The following is a 24068-nucleotide window of genomic DNA, read 5'->3' on the forward strand; positions in this document are numbered from 1 at the left end:
TTTTTTGGGGGGAATGGCTTTTTCCAAAAAGCTTTTTTTGGGCCAAAGGTTATGATAGTTCAGAAGCCATACTTACCAAGCATCTAGATGTTGCAAAAATTAAACACTGACTACAGTATTGGCTTGTTTGCATATTAAAGCCAATAGTCAGCAGTTGTAAAACTGACATCAGATATTTCAAAGTACTAGAACTGAAGGGAGGAAGATTTTCCTCCAAAGTTTTAATACAGGATCAAATGTAGTTTAATATTTGTCAGAATATTATAAAAGTTCAGTCTTGCTTCATAAGTAGTACATCTGCCATTTGTTTCTGAAAATTTGCCATACCTTTCAACTTTTTATCGCAAGAAATCTGGACAAAGCAAAACAATTGAGACTATAAGGCCAAAAATCAGGGACAGATTTTAAATATTGCTCTAATAAACTTAGAAAGTTGCTAGAGTACCAGATTTGCATTAGTGTGCATTTTCTGAAAGATTTAACGTCTGAGACTTGAATGTCTGTCATTATTTAGCGACTTTAATCCTCAACAACTTGTCAGAAAAACACAAATTTTATGTGGAACAGACAAAAAAGAAGTGAGGCAAAAAAAATCTGAACCTTCTGTTAAAATCTGGATGCTTGAGGGACATAAAATTGGTCCTGGCACAAAAATGACATAACAAAAGTACTGTGATTTTAGTTAGTCTGCTGTTTTTGAAATGTTAGCCAATGAATGTCACTTAGACTCTAGCAACCACAATTTGGTAAGGGACTGCAGTCTTTTAATTTAGATGTTTTCTTATTTAAAGTTAATATGTTTGGGAACTTAAGACTATAGAAAATTGTAAATGTGCTACAGCACCGTCCATCGATTTTTGCACCACTGCAGGGAAGGGTGATCAAAAATTTCAGATTTAGGTATCCTGTTCACACTCTACTACAACTCTCACATTACTCCTCCCCTACTCTTTGGTTTGGTGTATATATAATATATATATATATATATATATATATATATATATATATATATATATATAGATATAGATAAAGATATGGATTTAGTGTGCTTTATCATATGTTCATTACAGCGAGTGTTTAGTTAGGAAGATTGTTATGTCGAAATGCCAGTACATTGCCGGATGGCAGCATTTGTTTTGCAGGATCTTTATAGCGTGGGAAGTGGGATTTTGCCCTTTCCCCATTGTTTTGTGATCTCAGAGTTTGTGTAACAGATGGTGTGTGTGTGTGTGGGGGGGGTGCTTGCGGACTTGCCTTCCTGTCTAAAACACAGTTTTATATTTTTTTGATTTGAGTTTTCACCATTCGTGGTTAATGTAGTATATGCAGATTTAGCGAGTCAGCAATGTAATTAAATATAATCGCGCACACATACCACTATATAGATATATATATATATATATATATATATATATATATATATATTCATACATAGAGAAAGAGTTTCCAAAAGAAGTAACTAAAAAGGAAGCTAGTAAAATACTAAGCATATACCATTCTGAATATAGTTCTTCCCCTTTATGTATAGTAGCCCTTCTCACCATTGCCGAGTTTCCATGTTTATTCTCAGCTTGCATATCCCTGACTGCTCAGTGACTGGCTAGCTTTTACAACTCCCTCTCCTGTTGAGACGATATTATACTCGTGAGGCTGGCAGACAGCAGACATGGTTGCCATGGAATGGTACTATCCAGATGGCAGGCAGGCCTTTTCTCCTTGGGCTTACTCTTTATACTACTCCCAGTGCAGAATATGAATGACATCAGCAAGGTACTTACTGGAGCTTCCACATGCACACCCTCCACTGTGAATAGTGTATTTGTAATCTTAGCATCATTTGACTGCCTCCACTGGGGTTTGTTAGCTAAACTGAGAAAAATGCACCTTCCCTAATAACAGGAGTACCCCCCCAAAAAAAATGTGAACATTTTCCAGCAAATGTACAAAACAGTGATCAGAAGATTACAAATGGGCACTTTGATGTAACAAAATGCTCTAAACAAGAAACAAGCCCCTCCCCACATGCACACACTCCATATGAGCTCGCACCCAAGACCCCCATGCTGCTTATTATAAATCATCTACAAGGGTACCTTTTCTCAAAGAAAAGGGAGGCATCTGCCTGGCCCCCCTCAAAAAATGTTTTGACATTTTTCTTTTTTTTTCTATGAATCTGTAATAAGAAAGGTACATTTTCACAATAATGTGATTACATTTTTCAGTTCATGCACTTGTGTTTTTGAAAAAAGGTAAGACGTCTGAGCAAAAGAGAGAGAGAGAGAGTGAGAAAGAGATGGTGAGTGCAGCATAATTTGCCACCTCCCCAGCCACCCCACCCCCTAGCGCCCTTGTTAATTGAACATTGGTCAACATTGCAGACCACAGCCCCCCTGAATGTCAGTTTTAAATACAATAACAGCGTCTGCTGGTCCAATTATTATCCTTGCTGACCCATTTGTTTTTTGTTTGCTCATATGTAAGCTATTATTTGGTGCTTAAAGCTGCATGATGCATTAGCTGATGAGCCTTGCTTCATTCAGAATAGATTTACACATTGTTTACTCAGATTAGTAAAGTAATTTTACATTTGAAGATGTAGCACATAATACTGCTTATGAGGAGAAAATGCTGCCCTTCACCTTCCTTAAAATTATTTTGTACATCATGGCTTACATGGAGTATACCTGGCTACAGCACTGTGTTAGGATTCAGCTGATATGGAGCTTTTAAATAAATCTCTACTCTGCTAATTATACAGGTGCTGCTCAAGATTTAACCAGTTAGAGTGACTGTCAATATGATATAAAAATAAAGCGATGTTGTTTTAAACATGGCAAAGTCTTATCTTTTTATTGCTATTAGCACAACATATTGATAAACTTTTTAAATTGTTGTCAAAATGTAAAACAAGCTTAACATTTAGCTGCAGCTAGAATATCAATTTGGAGTTATTCTTTAGTCACATATTTCACAGCAGGCATGACAGGGACAGTTGCATCATAGTTCTTATGATTAACATCATCAGATTAATATGCCTTTTACTGACAGAAGCACAAAATCATACAGTAGGCCCCATATGACACATGCTGTTTACTAGACAATACATACCTTTGTTAAGAAACTGCAGATTGAATTTTACAGTGCATCCTTAAAAATTTCATGAAGAGCCTATCATTCCACACTGGATAATCCCATAAACATCTGATCATTACTCCTGTGTATCTTTCTGCCCTTGTATCCAAAATTAAGGCTCACGGTGATAGGCGTGCTGGGGGAAAATGGCTGATACTCTGTTTTAGTGAAGCTAAAAGGTAGCCACACCCAGAGTATGCCTGCTTTGATTTTTTTTTTAAATCTCAGCAAATATTAGGCAATCCCTATAATTCTTAGAAATAATTCACCAAATGAGTGTTTTTGATTACAGGTGACAATAAATGTGCTGACATCATACAAAGCACTGTTAATATGAGCCCAGTATTTGTCATGCATGATAAGACAGGTGCATATTATATACAAACTGCAGACCACAGTTCTCTATACCAACATCTTTTACATTTACTTCGCAGTACATATTTTTTGTCTGCTTACTGACTGACACTTCACAATAGGTGTGTCCTACTGAATTAGAATGTTTCAGGTCCTCGTATCCCAGATAGAATATCATTCAGTATTTGATATTTAAGCTAATAAACAGAACTGGCAGAAAAATGCTGCAGATTTGTAAAGCCTGACTGAAGCCAGTAATAGCCACATGTATGACAAGCAGCAGGTTCTCTTTTGAGAGCAGACAATGATGTGAAATGCATATCAAGTGATTAACAAAAACAGAGTGACACTTATGAAATCAGCAGGCAGGCACAATGACACAATAATAACTGTGTGTAGCAAAAGGACATTAATGGTAAAGCCAAGGCGCAAATGGACAGTGAATGATGATGATGACCCCCCCCCCACAATGTCCTTAGCTACTGATCTCCCCACTCCATTCATTTCATATATCCAGCACAAATAACAGTTAGCTGTACCCTGACTCTTCCAGTTGCTCCAGAAACAGTCCATCTTGGTTGAATCAGCACAGGCCTGCATCTTGGGGAAGAATCGGTTCAGTGATGCTTTCTTCTCAGGAACTGTATTCACAACTTAGGCATTCCAAAGGCAGGGAGAGACTGGTGGGAATCAGTGACTCTTACGTGCACTATGTACAGACTGAAGCTGTAAGCAGAACATGTAATGGGGGAGGGGCATATTGTAAACGCTGCAGTCTGTGCTGCAGCAAATCAAGGATGCCATGCGACTGCCCAAGGGAAGGTCTTCCACTGAAATGGATGCAGACACCCTTTCAAATTAAGAGCTGTTTTGCAGCTTAGGGAGGATACACTGTATATGCTGTTACCAAGTAGCTTGCTGAAACTAGGAGCCAAGAAAAAAATATATATAATACTCATCAGAAGAACAAGTTAATTCTGGAAGGTTGTGATTTTTGCCATTTACTTTCCAGAAATTTCTGATTAAACCCTTATGACGTTTATTGTCTCTTAATGAAACACACTGAACTTTAAACTGCTAGGTACTGTTTTAGAAAAAGAAACATGATAAAATAATGGTCTTACCATTTGAGCAAAGTCCAGTGAAACTTACATTGCACCAGTTGATTTATATCATGAGCTGGTGGTTTGAATATTACTTTTCTTGCATTTATTGCTGTGGATTTAGGTTTGAAGTTTAGTATTGTCACAGAATTGTCCTGCAGAATTAAATATTGATTAAACAAGCAAAGAAATGGCAAACTGATTCTTGTAGTCTGTCCATTATACGTGCCTACCTCTGTTTTTCGTTTACCTGATATTTTCTAAGGCCCATCTGCTCATTTAATGACTGAATGTAATATTCTGCTCACTTGCTGAGTGTTCTAAATTCTGTGACTACTGTTTTGTTAATTTCTGTTGCTAACACTCAACACCTGAGCTGTTTTCTTTTGTGTGTCTTAAACCTCACCCCCCCACCCAAAGTCTGACACTTTTGTTTTAATTCTACCTTAAAGGGCATGCAGCCTAATAAGGTGCTTATAGATGTGAGGTGGTGCCCCTAATGTACAGGAAGTGCCAACGGCCAAGAAGTAAGTGTAAGAAAAATAGACTGCTGAGGTTCTTCTTCAGGAGTTCCACACACAGTCATTTGTCTACTTAATCCAACCACAGGGCAAAAAAGAGACATTGCAATGAGGCAGATGGGGCTTTTAGAAGGCCATTTTAACACTGACCCTTACCTCTCACTTCTGTGATTCAGGCATAGTGCAATTGTACTGGCCCTCAGATTTTGCTCCTCCTAAATATACTTATGATCCTCATAAAGTCATACCTGTTTATGAGCATGTACCATAGTAAATAAATAAATTAGCTGTATTCAAAGATTCCCTATTACTAACTATAAAGCGAGTGTTGTATATAAAGTATATTCTAAAAAAATGATTTTCAAAAGGCAATGCTCAGAGTTTGAGGTATGCATTGCCCAAACTTCCATTTTCTCATTACAGCCCTCTGTATCAATGGTATCTCCATGATCCCATCAGTGTGAGTGGATCTATGTAAGAATGACTTTATAAATCCAGTCATCACATCCATTCTTTTAATTACCAGGGAAACGAACGAATGAATGAATAAATACCAGATAAACACTCAGGTTCCTTCCCATCTTAACACCAGAAACAGCCGTATTTCCTCTCTCATTTACCTAATCTTTTCGAAGGCACAGTTGCTCTTGTGATAACAGAATTTCCTGGTATTCCCTTTAAAATGCCAAACTATAATATGCTAGCTGTTACATTCGTACACCTATTATGTTCTAGATTAGATCATTCTTATTATTTGTCAGCACAAACACATTCAGTGTATTTAGCTTTTCATTGTAACTACAGCCCTCTAATCTCCTTGGACACCCTCCTATGCACTTGTTTAATTACTATAATCTTTTCTTCTACACAGTCCTTTATAATCTCCATACATGAACTCAGTACTCTAAGTCATTTACAGTCCTGACATTTATCCCATTCTTCCTTCCTGTTTGTGTGTGTGTATATATATATATATCAACCGTGAAAGCAGAGTACCAAAACCACCACAGTGATAAGCATAAGCAACATACCTTAGTAAAATAATATAACACTGACAAAAAGACGAACGCTTTCAGGTAGAATAAGTCTCTCTTAAAGTGTCTTTTGACCAGGCACAAAAAAAGATGTAAATAAATCATAAATTTTCCTGGAGCAGCATTGGTTGAATGAAAACTGCATCTAATCATAATGTTTACATTCTAATAAGTTAATCTATCTTCACTAGTCAAAAGAGGATGTTAAGTGACCAATGAAGAGCGTACATACACTACCAGTCATTGGTGCTACACTGAAGGACAAACCAATCAAAACAAAGTGTTAATTTATCTTCATTGGTCAAAAGAGGATATTGAGTGACCAGTGAGAAGCGTACCTACACTACCAGATGATCACATAAAAGCACAAACCAATCTAGAATCAAATGTACCTACTACATGGCAGGTTTGCACTATATATTCACTGGATGAAGCATAGCCATTCAAAAAGTAGGAATCATTAATCAAAACAAGCACACTTCCCATACATATACATAAGGCACCATTGGTCAAAGAACAGCTGAAAGGCCAATTGCACAAAGCACAAAAGAGCAGAAAAAGCCATCCATATCACATATAAGAAGCATATTAAGAGTCAAAACATACTGATAAATATATGCAAAGCACTAACATACAACCACTCATCACAGGATGAAAAACTCCAAGCCACTATAAGCATTAAAATCATCACGCAAACATAAACGGTTAAACAAAAACGCATCTAAGTAAAATTAGTATAATGTTTCATTAGTTGAAATGATTGAAAAAAACTAAAGTGCCAGTCATATGAAAATGTATAAATGGAGCAACACCTAATAGGTTCATAGGTTCATACTAGGCTATCTGCCCAAGGGCATTTATAAGCCTAGCCCATAGTTATTTGGCTTTCGCCACCCCTTTAGTTTGAATAAAACTATGCCTATTATTTTGCTGTGCCTCTGTCAAGCAGTGACACTGAAGTAATCCCTGGGGTATATCTGCGATCCCCCATCCATTGGTCAAGATTCCTCTTGAACAAGGCCAGCGAGGTGCTCTGCCTCACATGTACCGGGATTTTGTTCCACAGCATAGGGAGTCTCTGGGTGATGAATCTGTCCCTCCAGCATGTTCTATTAATAACCGTGTCAAGTCTCCGCCCTTGTGGTTCTGAGGGATCTAGATTTTTGAGGTGAAGCATATTCATCAAATCAGGGTTTGACATGGCCTTATATGTCAGGCACAGGTCACCTCTGAGCAAGCGGTATGAGACTGAATAGAGCTGGAGTTCTTTCAGTCGGGCAGCATAAGACATATTTTTGAGACCCTTTATCCTTTTGGTGAGGAACGTTTGGGGCCTTTCCAGCTGCTGCAGGTGTCTGGTCAGATACATTCCGAATGGGGCATTGTACTCAATCATAGGTCTAATGAGTGATGAGTACAGGGGCGATGACCTCCCTTGATCTAGATGTGAATCCCTTCATGATCAGGTGGGCAATGTAGAAGGTTTTCCTAACTACTTTAGCAACATGAGTGTCAAACGAAAGGCTACTGTCAACCTGGGTCCCCAGATCCCTGATGACTTCTTCTGTCCTCAGTGGATTGCCACCTATATGGTAGCTAGGGGTAACCTTGTTTTTCCAGAAGGGTATGACTATGCATTTCTTGGCATTTAACTTTAGGCCATGGCTCTGGCACCAGTTATCCATTTCTGTGAGGCCCTTCTGAAGGATATCTGTGTCAGATGTGTTTTCGACTATGGCCCAGTTTGCAGTCATCTGCAAACTTTGTCAGCCATAACCCTCCTGTGTTTGCTTGTACTTCAGAAAAGTAGATGCCGAACAAGAGTGGACCCAGGACTGAGCCCTGTGGGACACCACTTGTGACAGGCTTTGAGTCTGACATGGCTCCAGCAACTCTGACCCTGTGGGTTCTGTCACTTAGCCAGTTTGCAACCCATCTTGTAATGTATGGGTTTACATTCAAGCTGATGAGTTTTTGATGATACCTGAGTGGGGTATTGTGTCGAAGGCCTTTGCCAGGTCAAGGTAGGCTGTATGGACTGCCTTTCCCTCATCAATGGCCTTGGTGACTGTCTCGAAAAAGTCAACCAAGTTTAAAAGGCATGATCTGCCTTTGACAAAGCCAAACTGGGTTGGATCCAAAGTCTGCAAGTTCCCTATGTCTTTATTTATGAGTTCCATTATGATCCTCTCCATGGCTTTGCAGATAAGGCTTGTCAAGCTAATGGGACGGTAATTTCCAGGGTCGGTGGAGGCACCGCCCTTGTGAAGTGGGACCAAAGTCGCCGTCGCCACTCCTTGGGCACGTATCCTGAGGTGAGGCTAAGATTAAACAGCTGTCCTAACTGCGGGTTTAATTCCTCATTGAGTTCATGGAGCACACAGCCGGGACACCATCCGGTCCCATGGATGCTGTGTTTTTGCTTTGGAGAGAGCAGTTCTCACCTGGGCGTTGGAGATGTTTGGGGGCTACAATCCTCTGGTATAGATATCTCTCCTTTTGGGAGAAGTTTGCACTGAACCTGTCAGCCAGTATGTTGGCAATGTGTGTAGGTTCAGTAATCTTCACATCATTTTGAACTAATTCTGAGCATATCTGGGAGTTTCCTCCTAGGTTTCTAACATAGCTAAAGAAGGCCTTATGATTGTCTTTTGAATCCTTGGCGATTTTTCTCTCAAAATTTGCCTTGGATGATTTTATGAGAGCTCTTAGTTTTTACTTATAATGATCAAAGGTGTCTTACCTTTCAAGGATTTTGCTCTATCTTGTAGTAGCTTCCTCCTTTTGTTGTAGAGCTTGTTTATGGCTGGGGTCCACCAGACTGGACGCTTGCCTTTGGTACAAAGAGTCTTAGTTTTGTTTGGGATTGCCTGATCCATGCAGTCCTGTAGGTGCTGGTAGAAGGCATTTGTAAGTGATTCAGCGGTTTGAGTAATGTTTACCACTGGCTCAGGGGCCTTAAAGGAGACCACACTAGTTTTTAGAAGTGTGAAGTCGGCTTTTGAGAAGTTTTTCACTGTGGTCTTTTTGTTTCAGGTGGGGGCGGGAGGAGGACCTCCAGCGAGATTAGTTTATGATCTGATCTCACCAGTGAGGGTATACTTCCGGTGTTGAACATTGTGATCCCATGTTCATGATGATGAGATCAAGTATGTTTTCTCCTCTTGTGGGGATGGTGACTAGTTGTTCCATGGCATTTGAGTTTATGAACTCCAGGAACCTTTGGGCTAGAGTGTTTGGGCTTGAGTAGTGTTCCCAGTCTATATTAGGGTAGTTGAAGTCACCTAGTATGATGGTGTTTGGAGATACATTTATCCCTCCATTGTTTTCAGGAAGGCCATGTGAGGTTCCTGAGTTTGAGAGGGTGGCCTGTAACATGCTACAAATTGCAGAGCAGTCTTGCCTATGGTTAATTGCACCTGGATGGTCTCCGATGCATCGTGCGTTGCCACCAACCTTGAGGTGTGGGTGTCCTTTATGAATAATGGACACCCCTCCTTTCTTGGTGTTGTCCGGATTTTGGGGCGGAACGCATGATATGAGGTGAAACCTGCTAGTGCTGGGGTGCTCTCAGGAGCCTTGAACCAGGTTTCTGTCACAGCACAGACATCGATGTTCTCCATACTGAGAAGGGCCTCGAGTGCGTGCATCTTGAGATTGAGACTTCTGGCATTGAGCAGCATTACCCTAAGTTTTTACTTTTTGTGTTCTAGGGTGGTAGGTTTAGAATTTGAGCCTTGCCTAAAAAGGCACTATGGGGTGGCAAGAGCCTTTGCCAATATCCGGAAGCCTAGGGTGACAGGTGCAAGCCGTCCCTTGCGGCAGCGTGGCTTGTCCAGCATGTCATCCCAGGCAGACAGACATTGGATCCCCTTTGAATGACACCAGAATTTAAGCCAATTATTAAAGCTGATCATCTTATCACTGTATTGTGGCATCATTCTAGGTGAAGGTAGGATACTGCTCAAGGTCAGGGTCATACCTGCCTGGGCTACATAATCAGAGAGCTCCTCAATGTCTCTTTCATGTAGTCCAAGGAGGTGCGCCTCAGGTCGTTGACACCAGCGTGGACAATGACTGAGTCGCACTTGTACCTGCTGTTGAGAGACCTGAGTGCTTGTGTTATGTGGCGGATTCTAGCGCCCGACAGGCAGCTTACTGTGACCTTCTCCTTACTCAGTCTGGTGAGCGGGACGTCAGTGTGTCTGACTATGGAGTCACCTATGACAAGTATGTTTGGTGTTGTATTTGGCCTTAAGGGCAGTGACTGCTTTGCACACTGATTTTGTTGTTTATGTGTTGTTTGTGTGGTGTATTGAGTTTGCAGTTGCTTGGGTGTCTGCTTTGGAGGCCTCTGCTGTTTAGGTAAATTTTTACTCAGAGCCTCCGAGTATGTCTTAGTGTGTTTATGTGTTTGATTCAGTGGTGTGGTTGAGTTATGTGAGACTGGTATTGTGGTGTGTGTAGTTGCCTTCTCCTCCTGCCTGGTCTTGCCAGTCCTGAGTTGAGAGAGCTCAGCCTCCAGTCTGGCTAAATAGCTGCATCTCTCACAAGTGTAATTTTGTTGGTGGACTGCAAACATCGACCAACAGTTAATCTTACACAGAATGACTTGTTAACTATACATAACTATCTGGTTCCAAAATAAACCATTCTGAAATTCAATTCCCACTTTCAGAAAAGTTTCTTTGATTTATCAGTAGAGATCAAGGGCATGGAATCTCAGTGGATCCTGTTCTGGATCTCTTCTGATAAATCACCTGGGAAAACCAAAGCAACAGTCAACAAAGCAAAGGCCTTAGAAACAGAGTTTGGTAAGGCTATGAAGAATGACCTTCAGATGACCTCAAACAGGTTTTGGCAAAGTATCCTGTGACTCAGAAAGGGGAGGTAGGATACTGCCAAAGCTATTCTTAGCAAGGGTAGAGAAATGCTGACCTAGACTGGGGAAATTATCGAGAGGTAGAAGGCACACTAAGTAATTCTTGAATCTGGTTGATATGCTCTGAGGGAGTATCATTAGCAGATAGTGGTGAGGTTACTACTGCAATCAATTGACTTTGCAGTGGCAAGGCAGTATGGAATGCTGAAGGGACTGCAGATTGCTTGGGTGTTATAATTAACAAAGCTATTCAGGCTTGGATGCAAGCCTAGAACAGTATTGACAAACTGTGGTAGTGCTTCCACTTTTCAAAAATGGAGGACTGGAAGGTGTGTTCCACTTATTATAGGATCATATTATACTACTTAGCCTCTATGGTATAGGATATGCAGGAAGATGGAAAGGCGATTTTATCTAATTGCAAAGCCCGTTATTCAGGGGCAATGCATATTCTGTCTTTTTCCTGGAAGAATGAATCAATTTGTCTGTCTTAAACAGATATGGGAGGGTACAGGGAGTTTGGCAATGCTGCCAATCTGTGTTTCGTGGACTTGGACAAGTCTTATGACCATGCACCGAGTCTATTTTATAAACAAGAAAGCTCAAAATAGCAAATACATCTACATCAACATATAAAGGTCAATGTACATAAAGAGCAAAATACGTAATCGGCGAAAATGAAAATGTATTTGCTTGGCCAACAGAGCGATCGTGGGGATGAGGAAATATATCCTTTTCCCCACTGTAGTGCGGTCTCAGAATTGGTATATTTAAGTAGAGGGGTGTGGGGGGTGTAGGGGGCTTGACCCCCTGCAAAAGTGTGTTAATTTAATTTTATTTAGTTTGAGCTTACCTGCATGGCACTGTTGGTTGACAAAATACATTAGACATTTTCATTTTCACCAATTACGTATTTCACTCTTTTTGTACATCAACCTTTATGTGTCAATGTAGATGTATTCGCTGTTTACAGCTTTTGTGTTTATAATATAGACCCCCATGCACCATGGAATGTCATGTGTCCCAGTACTGTTACAATGTTACATTTGATCCTTAACTTTAAGGATTTAGAACTGTGTCTTTACTTCTGGTGTTGAAGTGATTTGCTAACAATTGGAAGCTTACCTTTGCACCATGGAATGAGGTGCATAAACTGCAAAACTGTAATTTCCCCTACCATGGAACTTCTCCTATATCTTCTTCACCAAGCAAAATACTTTTAAAATATGTGTATTCCATTTACTGACATCATTGAGTAAAACAGGGATCTTTTATCTCAGTGATAGGAGAAGCATGAGACGTGTCCATAGCCTTTAATCGTCACAACACCACATATGAATACAGGTGTCCCATTAAAGTCTATGGACACATTGCACATTACCCAAAGGTAACATCACAGCAGGATAAACTAAACTTATTTGTCCCAAAGATGTTAAGAAGGATAAGCAGGAAAATAAATTGCATCACTAGACTCTTCAAATGCCGCAATGTATATAAAAACATCGACAAATCAATTTAATGTGAATATGTTCAAAACTGGCATAGGACTCCTTCAAGGCTGTGTCTTGTTCATCTCCCATGCTTTTTGTGACTTTCATGGATATTAAGACACAACTAAGGTCTGCAGTGTATCTGTGTTGCAGAGATTAAGATGATACCTTTCTTGCCTGAAGAGTATTATCTTATTAACAAATGCCTGTAATCTCCAACATGTACTGGATTGATTTTCTGTTGAGTGTGAAGTGGGATGAATATCAGCACCTGTAAATCAGAGGTCATGGTTGTCTTCTGGAACAGACTGAATTTCCTTCTGCAGCTGAGGAAAGGGGGCAGTCACCCCAGGTGAAGGAGTTTAACTATCCTTCACTAGTGAAGGCAGAGGAGATGATGAGATTACAAAAAGAAGGGGTGCATTCACAAAAGCACTGCAAGCATTGTACTGGATTGTGGTAGTGAAGTGAGTGATGTGACATCAGTCAAAGTCTCCATTTAGTAGTCAGTCTGTGCCCCCATCCTCACTTATGGTCTTGAACATTGGGTAGTAATAAGATTAGACTGTAGGCACAAGTGGCAAAAATGAGGTTCCCTCACAGGGTAGCTGACTCACTTTTCATGACAGTGAAGAGCTTGGCAATACAGAAGGATCTTGGTGTAGAACCCCTGCTGCTCCACAATGAGAGGAGTTAAGTGAGGTGGCTTGGGTAACTTGTGTGGTACTCCCCAGGCACCTCTTATGGGTAGTGGACTAGCCACGGCCCACCAGGAGAAGGCATTGTAGAAGACCCAGAAAATGCTGCTTAGATTATACTGGTCATCTTGTTTGGAAACACCATGAGATCTGATAGGATGATGTGGGAACTATTTCTGGGAACAGGAAAATCTGATTTGCCATGTTGAGCTTGTTATTAGTGTATCTCACAGGATAAGAGTTGTGTTTGAGATTAAAGGACAGCCCAATTAAACTAGCGATCTTTTTACCTTTGCATTTATATACATTTGCAATTTTTATTAGTAGTTTTGTTTTTAATAAACACATAAACATTCTATATATTTGCAACATCTCTGTATACTAATATAAATGTTGTGTACGCTGCTGAGCACTTATTCAATTTAAATACTCACACTTTCTTCCCTCCTATTCTTTACTCTTATCTCTATCTTTTATGTTCCTATTTCTAAGACAATCTTTCGGTCTTTACTGAATCTTTCCCCAGTCAAGTAGCTTGCAGTCACTTACATGATGCACCATGACATGTCCATTTTCTATCCATTTTAGCTTTTGAGTTAAGAATCAACCAGTCACAAACCTTCTCTACCGTGTGCCAACCACTTGCCCACTTATCCATTCATGGTTGCCACATTCATGTATTTATATTAATTATCCATTGCTTATATACTTTCTGTGGCAAGGCACATTGAGTTTTCCACCAACAAATCTACACTCAAAAGCACTATTACCAACTTAAACATCCAATCAATATCTAAACTGAGACAATGTCTCTTTTCTCCTAATTTTAATTGGTAATGTATTTGATCATATACCAGCCAAAGAATGAAATGAATTACGTAACAAAAAGCCACATTGACCAACAAATTTTTATTTCTAGTTTTTAATAAAATGTGCCCCTTATTAATACCAACACTGGCTGCAAATAAGTAATTATAAATGCATTTGTATACCATTATTAATCATCTCCTTATAAGCATTTAACTTAAAGAGTTTCCAACCTATTAATATAATCTTTCCCTTTCAATCCTCTAATTTGCCTTGTACAATATTTTTGAATTCTCTCTAATCTCTGCATTTGGGTACTGCTATAAGAACAATCTACTGCCCTGTACTCCACTATTGGTTACATACTAGTTATAAACAGGCAACAAAACATTAGCATCTCTACTTGTAATGGTTCTTAATACATTACCCAGTTCATAATAACTATGTCTAATGTTTGTGTCTTTCGGCTTTTCCTGGTTAGGGGTTGCCACAGCGGAACTCCGGTCCGCTAATGATTGGTAGTGGATTTTTATGTACCGGGTTACCAGCCCTGACGCACAACCTTCAATGAAGGCACGCCCCATTCACGTATGCCTCCACACAGAAGACGCTCTAGCTGAGACTTGAACGGGACAAGGTCTTGCTCTGAGGTGACAACGCTACCGCAGCACCACCACCGCAGTATAATAACTATGCCTAATAATACCCAAAAATTGGTATCAAAATCAAACCTATCAATACTGACACCCAAATCCTTAATTATATTAACTTCTTCTAAAATTATACCTTTCATAGCATAAGGATAACTGGGATTATTCATACCAAAGTGCATAGCTTTATTTTTTTAACATTAAATACCATGGTATTCTCCATGCCAATCTATCAAGTCTATCTAAATAAACTTTAATACTCTGCTCGCCATTAACAGTAGTAATAACAGATCCAAATTTTGAATCGCCATATTTGCGAACCCAAATATTTTCTACCATGGTGAAACTAGATATAAAATGCTAAATAACAATGGTCCAAGCACTGAACGCTGAGGAACACCACAGCTAATCACTCTGAAATAACACTCCCAGTCCTAACCTTGCATACCCTTTACATAACCAATTCCTTACCTAGCTTATCACAGATTTATTAACTTTGACTCTGACTCTGCCAATAACACTAAAATTCTCATGTGTTAAAAAATACTTACTTAGATACACAAAAACAGTATCAACTGACAAACCAGTATCCAAAGATTCCCAAATATTTTGCTAGAGAAGTAATAAATTAGCTACTCAAGACTGGCCCTTAACAAAGCCATGTTGGAATAAATCCAACATACATTTCATACCCTCAAAAACATATTTAGTTATAATTCACTCAAAATATTCCCCCAAAATACAGGTTAAACTAATGGGCTTAAAATTCCTTACATCTGTTGAATCTCCCTCCTTTGGGATAGGAGTCATCAAAGCATACTTCCAAACAGGAGGAATTTAAGCAGTTTTAAGTAAAATTTTAAACAAGTATAATAAACATAGAGCAATGCTTTGAATTATGTTAGATAAAAAAATAACAATTCATTTCTCTGGGACCAGCTGGTGTTTTATCATTTTACATGCTTTCTCAGCTTGATTGAGGGACAATATTGGGCATTCTTTATCTGAAATCAATTCATTCTCAACAAAATATTTTTGTACAGAGCCCGAATAAGTCATTTTACCCAGAAAAACTTTCACAAATGCATTTGTTTGATTTCCCTACTATACATTAACTATAGGATTTACAGTAGTTTGTCATTCATTTCCATAAGGCTTTAGATGCTGATAAAATTGCTTCTTATTATCAGAAATATGACAAACCAATCTCATTTGATATTTGCAAAAAGCTGACAAACCATTATAAACCTTGACAAAAAATTATATTCAGTAAACCATATTCCTTTCCCTATCAATAAATCCTCTTGCACACATATATCATCCTTCCAGTAAGCATCTCCTCCTGCAATCCTATCTCTTCTTTTCTCTTCTTTGTCCCTTCCCACTCATCACCTCTAATTGAAAATATTGAAAATGTTGCTAAAAATCTATTTTTTCTAACTTAGATTTTTTTGGTTCCTTAAATAGCACCATTCCTTTCTCCGTCCGTTATGTTTTTAAAGTGTTCTATAATAAGTTAGTACTATATGTGTTAAATGTTGGTATTGTTTATGACTGTAATCTGCTTGAAACTAGCATTTACTAAATGTTCAATGTGAATTATTATCTTGGAGCTTTTCTCCATGGGCCTCTGCTGAAAATGGACATGTATCCAGTCGGACTATCCCGGTCAACAAATAAATAAATAAATAAATAAATAATTGCTTTAAATATACTACCTCGTTTCTCTTTCCATTTCCTTAATTTAATAACCATATGTAAACAAATGTAAAAATAATCAAGATAAAATAACATTCTGAGCTGAGAACTGAGCTTGTATTTTTTTCTTTCCAAATTAAAACTTGCCATCTCATGAGTGTTACATGTGACTTTTCCTTTATTGCAAAATGGGAAAAGCTGGCAGGTCCCCATTACTAAACAGATGACAATAACTTTACAATTAAAGTTGATGAACATATTACCTTCAGAATCACTAATATATGGGTTTTCAGAAGATTGAAAGTTCAAAAGACTAAAAATCAAAATATCTAAAACTCAAAATATTGAAAATATTTTTCATGTAGGGGCAACAAACACCCCTGCACCCCTCATGTGAGGGGCTGCAGCCCCACACCCCCTGCTAATTATATATACCAACTCCAAGATCGTACAACACTGGAGAAAGGGCAAATTCCATTTTTGATATTTTGATTTTCAGTCTTTTGAACTTTTGATCATCTCAATGGTTGCCTTGTAATGGGTAAAAATTAAAGAAAAATTTATTTTTTATACCAAATAAAAGTGAATTATTCCAAAGCAAAAGTAGATAGTACTGCATCATAATTGCTAATGACATTTGATAGAAATCCAACAAAATGAGTGGTTTTATTTGCAGATAAAAAAGCAGAATACCATACACTTGTTCTTTTCATAGAAATTTATCATATATATGCAGCTGTATCTAGAAGTTGTTATGCATACAGTGCAACATGTACAGAAATATTTCCGTTATGTGTCATAACTTTTGAAACTAACTTATGCTTTTGCCCTGAATTCCCAAGGTTAATCTGTATTTTATAAAATATTTCAAAGTAGTCCATCATATATTCCCGAGTATTTATACATGTGTATGTCAAACAGTAAAATAAGCGAATAAAAAGATCAAAACAAAACAAATTGTAAAAAAAAATTAAGAACAATTTTTTTGCAGTGGCACCTCCCCTGCAGCACTAATTATATATACCAACTTTGATTACATACAGCATTGGAAAAAGGGGAAATTCCCACTCCCTGCAGTACTGCAATCTCACATACAAAAAGCTGGCATTAAGAGAATTCAAGTCTCTTAAGCCTGCAAGAGAATGTTCAATATTTTGAACATTCTCCCAAACTGAATACGACTATATATCTATATATATATATATATATATATATATATATATATATATATATATACATACATACATACATATATATATATATATATATATATATATATATATATATATATATATATGTATGTGAGTATATTTCATTTAATTGAAGTAGTCAGTTCATCATACAAGAAAACACTGACTGATTTCATCAAAAACAAAAATCACATTTCAAAGCAAATTTCAGTCGCAATAAATATACTACCCAAACCTTTTTTGCAGGGGCCTCCACAGTTGTACAACCATGGAAAAAGGCCAACGCTCCTCTGAGTGAATCACTACTGGCACTTGAAGATAAACTTCTAGAACTGAGATGCAATATGACAGCGGTCAAAAACAAGGTTCAAATATGGTTCTACAATAATTTGCCTTCTAACTACTACAATCCAAAACCACACCAGCAGTGATTTTCTATAGCTTTATACAGTTTTCATTGAATTTTGAGGCAAACAAAAAGGAGTTTTCAATCAAATATGTAATCAATCAAAACATTTTCAGTCATTTATGAACCAATGAAATACAATTTGATGAAAGGAAACATTAGGTTTACCTTCATAATGCGATCACATTATGGTTGACCCCACTTCCGCGAATACCGAATGGCAACTCTTCAAAACATCAAACACCAAATTTCCGAACGACAAAATCTCGTCCCCTTTTTGACCCATGTTAGCACTGGTGTGGAGGTGTAGTGCAGTCGGAAATGTTGAAATTCTAATTTTTTTGACATTTGAAAGATTTTGCGGTTCTGGCTTTGTGGAAACGGTACGGTGATGTGGCCGGTCGATTATATGTGATCAACATTATGAAGGTAAACCGAAACATAACTATATTTGGTTTATGATCAAATGACTGAAAATCAAAAGACTGAATCTGAAAAAGACTGAAAATTCAAAATATTGAATGATGGAATTTGCCCCTTCTCCACTGTTGTGCGATCTTGGAGGTGGTATATATATTTAGCAGGGGGTGTGGGGGGCAGGGGGTCTTGCCCCTTGCATTAAAAATGTATTCAATATTTTGAATTTTCAGTCTTTTTGGGATTCATTCTTTTGATTTTCAGTCATTTCATAATAAACCCTACATTTTATGTGGGTACTTATATATGCTCGTGCGTACACACACACATTTATGTATATGAATGCATGGGTCTATGTCAGATGATCAAGTTTTCAGAATATTGAAATTCATATGGTCGAGACCATATGATTGAGTTTCTGAAAACTCAAACATCAAAAAAACCCCACAAAAATCCACACTCACACCCCCTTGCAAAGTATATAGATGAACTACAAGATCACACTACAGTGAGGAAAAGGGTAAATTCCCTGATCCACACTGTATTGTGATGTCCATGGGTTTTCAAAAACTCAATCATATGGTCTTGACCATATAAAATTTAAATTTCTGAAAATTCGATCAACTGATAGGGACCCAAATACATACCTGGAGCATTTGATAATATCTGTGCTATGCACGTCCCAAAGAGACTTAATGAACTTAAGTGGACATGTATAGTTTTCTCACCTGGTACTTGATGAATATCAGCCCTACCCTTCACTAACGAACACATTCATTCTATTTCAGTGAGGTGATAACAGTAACATGCCCAGGGTTTACTGTGCAGTAGGTGTCAATGAGGGCATGTCACTTGCTACAGCAAATAATGTACCTGTACATGAGAGACCTGTACCCTTGAAGTCACTGCTCTTGTGGGGGTTTCTGGTTTTCACCTGGGAATTAAATCATAGAAATGTAGACTTCAGGAATATGATCCCATACCCTCCACATCAGGAGGCCCAAGCTGGCAAAGCCATGTCACTCCTCTTCTCTTCCATGCCAGCTCCAGCAGGTATCTGATCTGTTGTTCAAAGTCACCTAAATCATAGCTGTGACTTTATCTAACTACTGTAACTGAACTGGCAGTGGCCAACTGTATTTTTATAAACATTAAAGTTTGAATTAAGTACTGTGGGTAACATAATCATTTTTTTGATATTAGATGTTGACATAAAAAGTCTACCAATGATTTCTTATTTTTTGAGATATTAAAACACACATCTTTCTGGATTTTGAGTACAACATTCATGATGATGTGTAAATAAAGGGTCTGTATTAGAACATCGAAGTTTCAAAACTTTGAATGTTCTAATATCAAACCCTATTTAGCGAAAACTGAAAATATTGAAGCACAGAAAACCAAATTTTTTTTTCCTAGGGAAAGAATTTGGTTGTCCGTTTCTGTTGCTTCGGTATTTTCAGCGCTGTGGTGGAAAGTTATGGGTCGGGTTCAGGTAAGTGTGCGACTGAGTGCGGGTTAGGTTAGTTAAGGTTAGGGTGTGGGTTAGGTATGTGTGTGATTGTGTGGATGTGAGGGTTAGGTGAGTTAGGGTTAGGGCGCGGGTCAGGTAAGTGTGCAATTGTGTGGACATGAGGGTTAGGGTGGGGTAAGTGGGTTAGGGCACGGGTGAGGTGATTGTGCGATAGTGACGGACCTTAGGGTTTGGGTTAAGGTAAGTGGATAGTGGTGTGTGTATAGTTTAGCATAGGGTTAGGTGTAAGATTTTAGGTGTATGTGTGTGGATTGCTATTTGTTTGGTGTGCTTGTGTTGTGTGTGTGTTTTGGAACAGCAAATTTTTCCCTAGGAAAAAAATTGCTGTTCTGTATTTTTGATGTTTACAGCTTTCACTGAATAGGGTTCGACATTAGAACATTCAAAGTTTTGAAACTTCGATGTTCTAATACAGACCCATATATAAAAGGGTATTTTATAGGGTTTGCATCAAAATACCAGAAATTGCTAAAGTTAGAACCATGTAGTCATGAAAACAGACGCATCTCTGCAAGTTTGGCAGCTGCAAACATTTGTTTTCTGAAAATGTTCAACATACTGATGTTAGGGTGCCATCTCATAAACTATGACACTGTCATTGTACTGTTCCATCTATTGCGATTTTGCAGTTAGTGTATAAAATCACTATACCTAATGGAATGGACAAATGATGCAGTGACAGTGCAACAATTTCTAAAGCTCATTCACATAGATAGCATGTTGAATATTTATTAGCTAAACATTTAAAATTAGCAAAATTACAGGCAAACATTTGTCAAAGTTCTGGAAAATGTTGAAGTACAGTTTAAAAGAATAAAGCTATGATCTTCTAACTACCTTATAGTATTGGGTCTGATTCTTGCATCCTCTGGCTGTGTACCATGTTACTCTGAGCAAGTCACCAAATCAGACTGTTCCTGCATTGTCCCTTAACAAACATTCTTGTGCTTTCTGGGTCTTAACTTGGGTAAAATAAATAAAATGTTACAGACTCAATGCTTTTCACACTTAGTAATTATTATGTACTACGTTTTGAGAAAAATCAACTTAGGGAGATAAACGTATACACTTTCCAAGGGTGAAAAATGCATTTATGGTAGTAAAAAAAAACCATGAAAAATCTTGAACAAGGATCTGCCAGATCACGCATACACAGCTGTTTAAACCACAAATACCAGTCCGACATGGTGATAGTCCATGAGGGTGTAAATGACCCAAGATGTACCTCACTGGACTATGAGGAGAGACATGATGGAGTTCTCTGAATGTGTCCCAGGTGGGTATGAATCTAGCCTTGAGTAGCAGCCTACTTTCATCAGTGATGATGCCACAGTACCAGCAAAAAAAATGATTGCCTTCAACAACTGGCTTAGTTTCTGGTATCGCAACAAGAAGATCCAATATTTGTCAGCCTGGGTAGACATGATCGACAAACCATGATGCTTTGCCAGAGATAATTTGCACTTGTCACCACTTGGCTTTCGGATACTGGCAAACGCTTTATCTATTTCCATAGCACATTTTTTAGGCTATGCCAAGTTGTTAAACCCTCCAACATAACAAAATCACTCATGACTACCTAAAGGCACTGCTACTCAGTGCTCAGAGTTTAAATAAAAAAAAACTGTACTCCCTGGAAGCATTCCTCAACATGGAGAATACAGACATATGTGCAGTCACAGAAACACTGTTCAGAACCATGGAAAGCATGTTGACTATTAAAGGTTACAATGTCTTTTATATATTTCGATCTCCCTCAGCTCAGGACAAAACAAAGGGAGGAGGTGACTGTTTATAAAGGACAAGTACACTGATAAACTGGTCCAACAACATGACTCGCTTGAGCTTCTCCATGCACAACTAACCATAGGTGTGACCCCCTATCATATCCTTGCTGGCTACAGATCCCCTAACATAAGTTTGGAATTACCCATCTCCTACCTAAACCTACTGGAATCTCTTAACATTCAGCCTAGCACCATGCTTGAGGGTGACTTCAATTATCCCTCCATAAACTGGGAAACTTATACGTCCCATAATTCACTTGCTCAGAGGTTTTTGGACTTTGTCAATACAAACTGCCTTGAGCAACTAGTTAATTTCCCAAATAGAGGGAGAAATATCCTAGACCTAGTACTCATGAACATGGGGGATGCTGCTCCCCCCCATCCATTAACTCCTCCCTGGTAAGATGTGACCACAAAATGATTTTCTTTTGTATTAAAACTAACCTAGAACCCCTATCAAACTCCAAACCTGTTAAGAACTTTGCTAAGGTCAATTACCTCAAACTAAGTGACAGCTTATTAAAATTTCAAGCCCCTCTGAACATGAATAACACTAAGGTTTACTCTAAGCTGTACACAAAAGCACTGTACAACCACATTCATAGCTGCATAGAGGAGGCAGTACCTGTCCAAGTCAAGCCTATGATTAATCGCAAAAATAAACCACCCTGGTGGATCCCTAGCATAAATAGGCTATTCAACAGAAGGAAAAAAAATCCTCTCCATAGCCAACAAGGAACTGACAAAGTGCAGAAAGTCACTCACCAGTCTAAACAAATAAAATTAGAGAGTGGGTCAAATATGCCAAAGCAAACTATGAAGCAAAGATGGCATCCCAGGTCAAAGATAACCATAAGGCTTTTTTTAATTATTTTCATAACCTCAGGGGAAACACTCAGCAATGTGCTGATTTAATCATGAATGGCAACACTTGCACCTAGCCTGAAACTATAGTAAACCTGCTAGCCGACAAGTTCAGTTCAAATTTCTCCCCCCATTACCTTCTACCACACCCAAAGAAATACTTGCAACCATCTGCCTACTGGTCATTACATGGGAACAGGTCCTTACTGCACTTACTAAAGCCAAAATTACAGCCTCCATGGGTCACAAAAACATTCCAAGATGCTTCTTAAATAGCTTTAAACAGAATCTATCAAGGCCACTAGAAACCCTTTTTAACTTCAGCATCTGGATGGGCTTTGTCCCAGAGGAATGGAGGACAGCAACAGTCATGTCTCTGCTCAGGTGGGGCCCATCAACTGACCCAGTGGAGCTACAGACCCATAAGCTTTACCAGTCTTATCTGCAAGGCCATGGAGAGAATTATCATGAACCTGATCAATAATGACATAGGAACTCTCCAAACAGTGAACCAGACCCAATTTGGCTTTGTCAAAGGGAGGTCTTGCCTGCTGATCCTGGTGGACTTCTTTGAGAAAGTCACCAGGGCCATGGATAAGGTAAAATGGTCCTCACCACTTATCTATGCCAGGGCAAAGCTTTTGACACAATCCTACACTCAGGGATCATAGATAGACTTACCAAGTTAGGCACAACCCCCTACATTCCCCCACAATCCGAGAGGGGGAAACTGGAAAAACAACTTGGAGAGGGCAGAAATGAGGTGGCAATTGAGACTTAATGCCACAGTAACCCCAGGCATTAATGACAATGTATCTATAAAACCTGAATTGAAACATAGGGTTACTATTTTGTAATTAGAGAAGAACCTTGCTTAATAAACAACATTTCTATCCATTCACAGAAACATCAAAATTTATTATATATATTTTTTAACGGTTTATATAGGGTTAATATGATTTAAACCTTAATTATTGCTAGTATAAAAGTGGGAGTGGGTTTTAGGAAACACATTTCTGAAGACGTCCAAGAGCAGGACGAAAGCGCTTGACTGTGTTGGATACACTACAGTTGTGTTTTACCTGATTCACATGGTTTTATAATATCTGACTGCCTTGACTGGTTTTAGTAATAAACCTGTGTTTTTACCAATACTTTGGATCACTTCATGCCTGTAGACTTTTTTTTGAGGCAACAGCACAGAATGTGTTTGTTTTCCTTGTGGCGTTTTTCCAATCTGGTCACTGGTGTTTTGGTTTCTACAACCCCCTACATTGTCAGATGGATAGCAAATTGGCTCACTGACAGGACACATGTTGTCCAGATAGGTAAATCCACTTCTGATAAGAAACCTGTTACTAGTGGTGTCCCACAGGGCTCAGTGTTGGGACACCACCTGTTTGGTATATATTTCTCTGAAATGAAGGACATTATTGGGGGGCCTTTTGCTCACCAAGTTCACTGACGATTGTAAGCTGGGAGAGATCACTGAATCCCCAAA

General features: G+C 38.6%; 1 protein-coding gene across 3 annotated transcripts in view; it reads right to left on the reverse strand.

The window, feature by feature from the left end:
* The window catches only part of RTN1 (reticulon 1), a 1542311-nt gene that overhangs the window by 261443 nt on the left and 1256800 nt on the right, over nucleotides 1-24068 (reverse strand). The window contains exon 1 of one of the 3 annotated variants that reach the window (XM_044074465.1): nucleotides 4026-4219. The exons of the other annotated variants lie outside the window; for them this stretch is intronic. Within the exon in view, the coding sequence (XP_043930400.1) occupies nucleotides 4026-4086 (61 nt within the window). The 5' untranslated portion in view covers nucleotides 4087-4219. Of the gene's footprint in view, nucleotides 1-4025; nucleotides 4220-24068 lie in introns of those variants that run through there. 3 annotated transcript variants of the gene reach the window in all.

This window comes from Protopterus annectens, chromosome 6.part0 (genome assembly GCF_019279795.1).
Source record: "Protopterus annectens isolate FY-2018-M chromosome 6.part0, PAN1.0, whole genome shotgun sequence".
NCBI classification, from domain to species: domain Eukaryota; kingdom Metazoa; phylum Chordata; order Ceratodontiformes; family Protopteridae; genus Protopterus; species Protopterus annectens.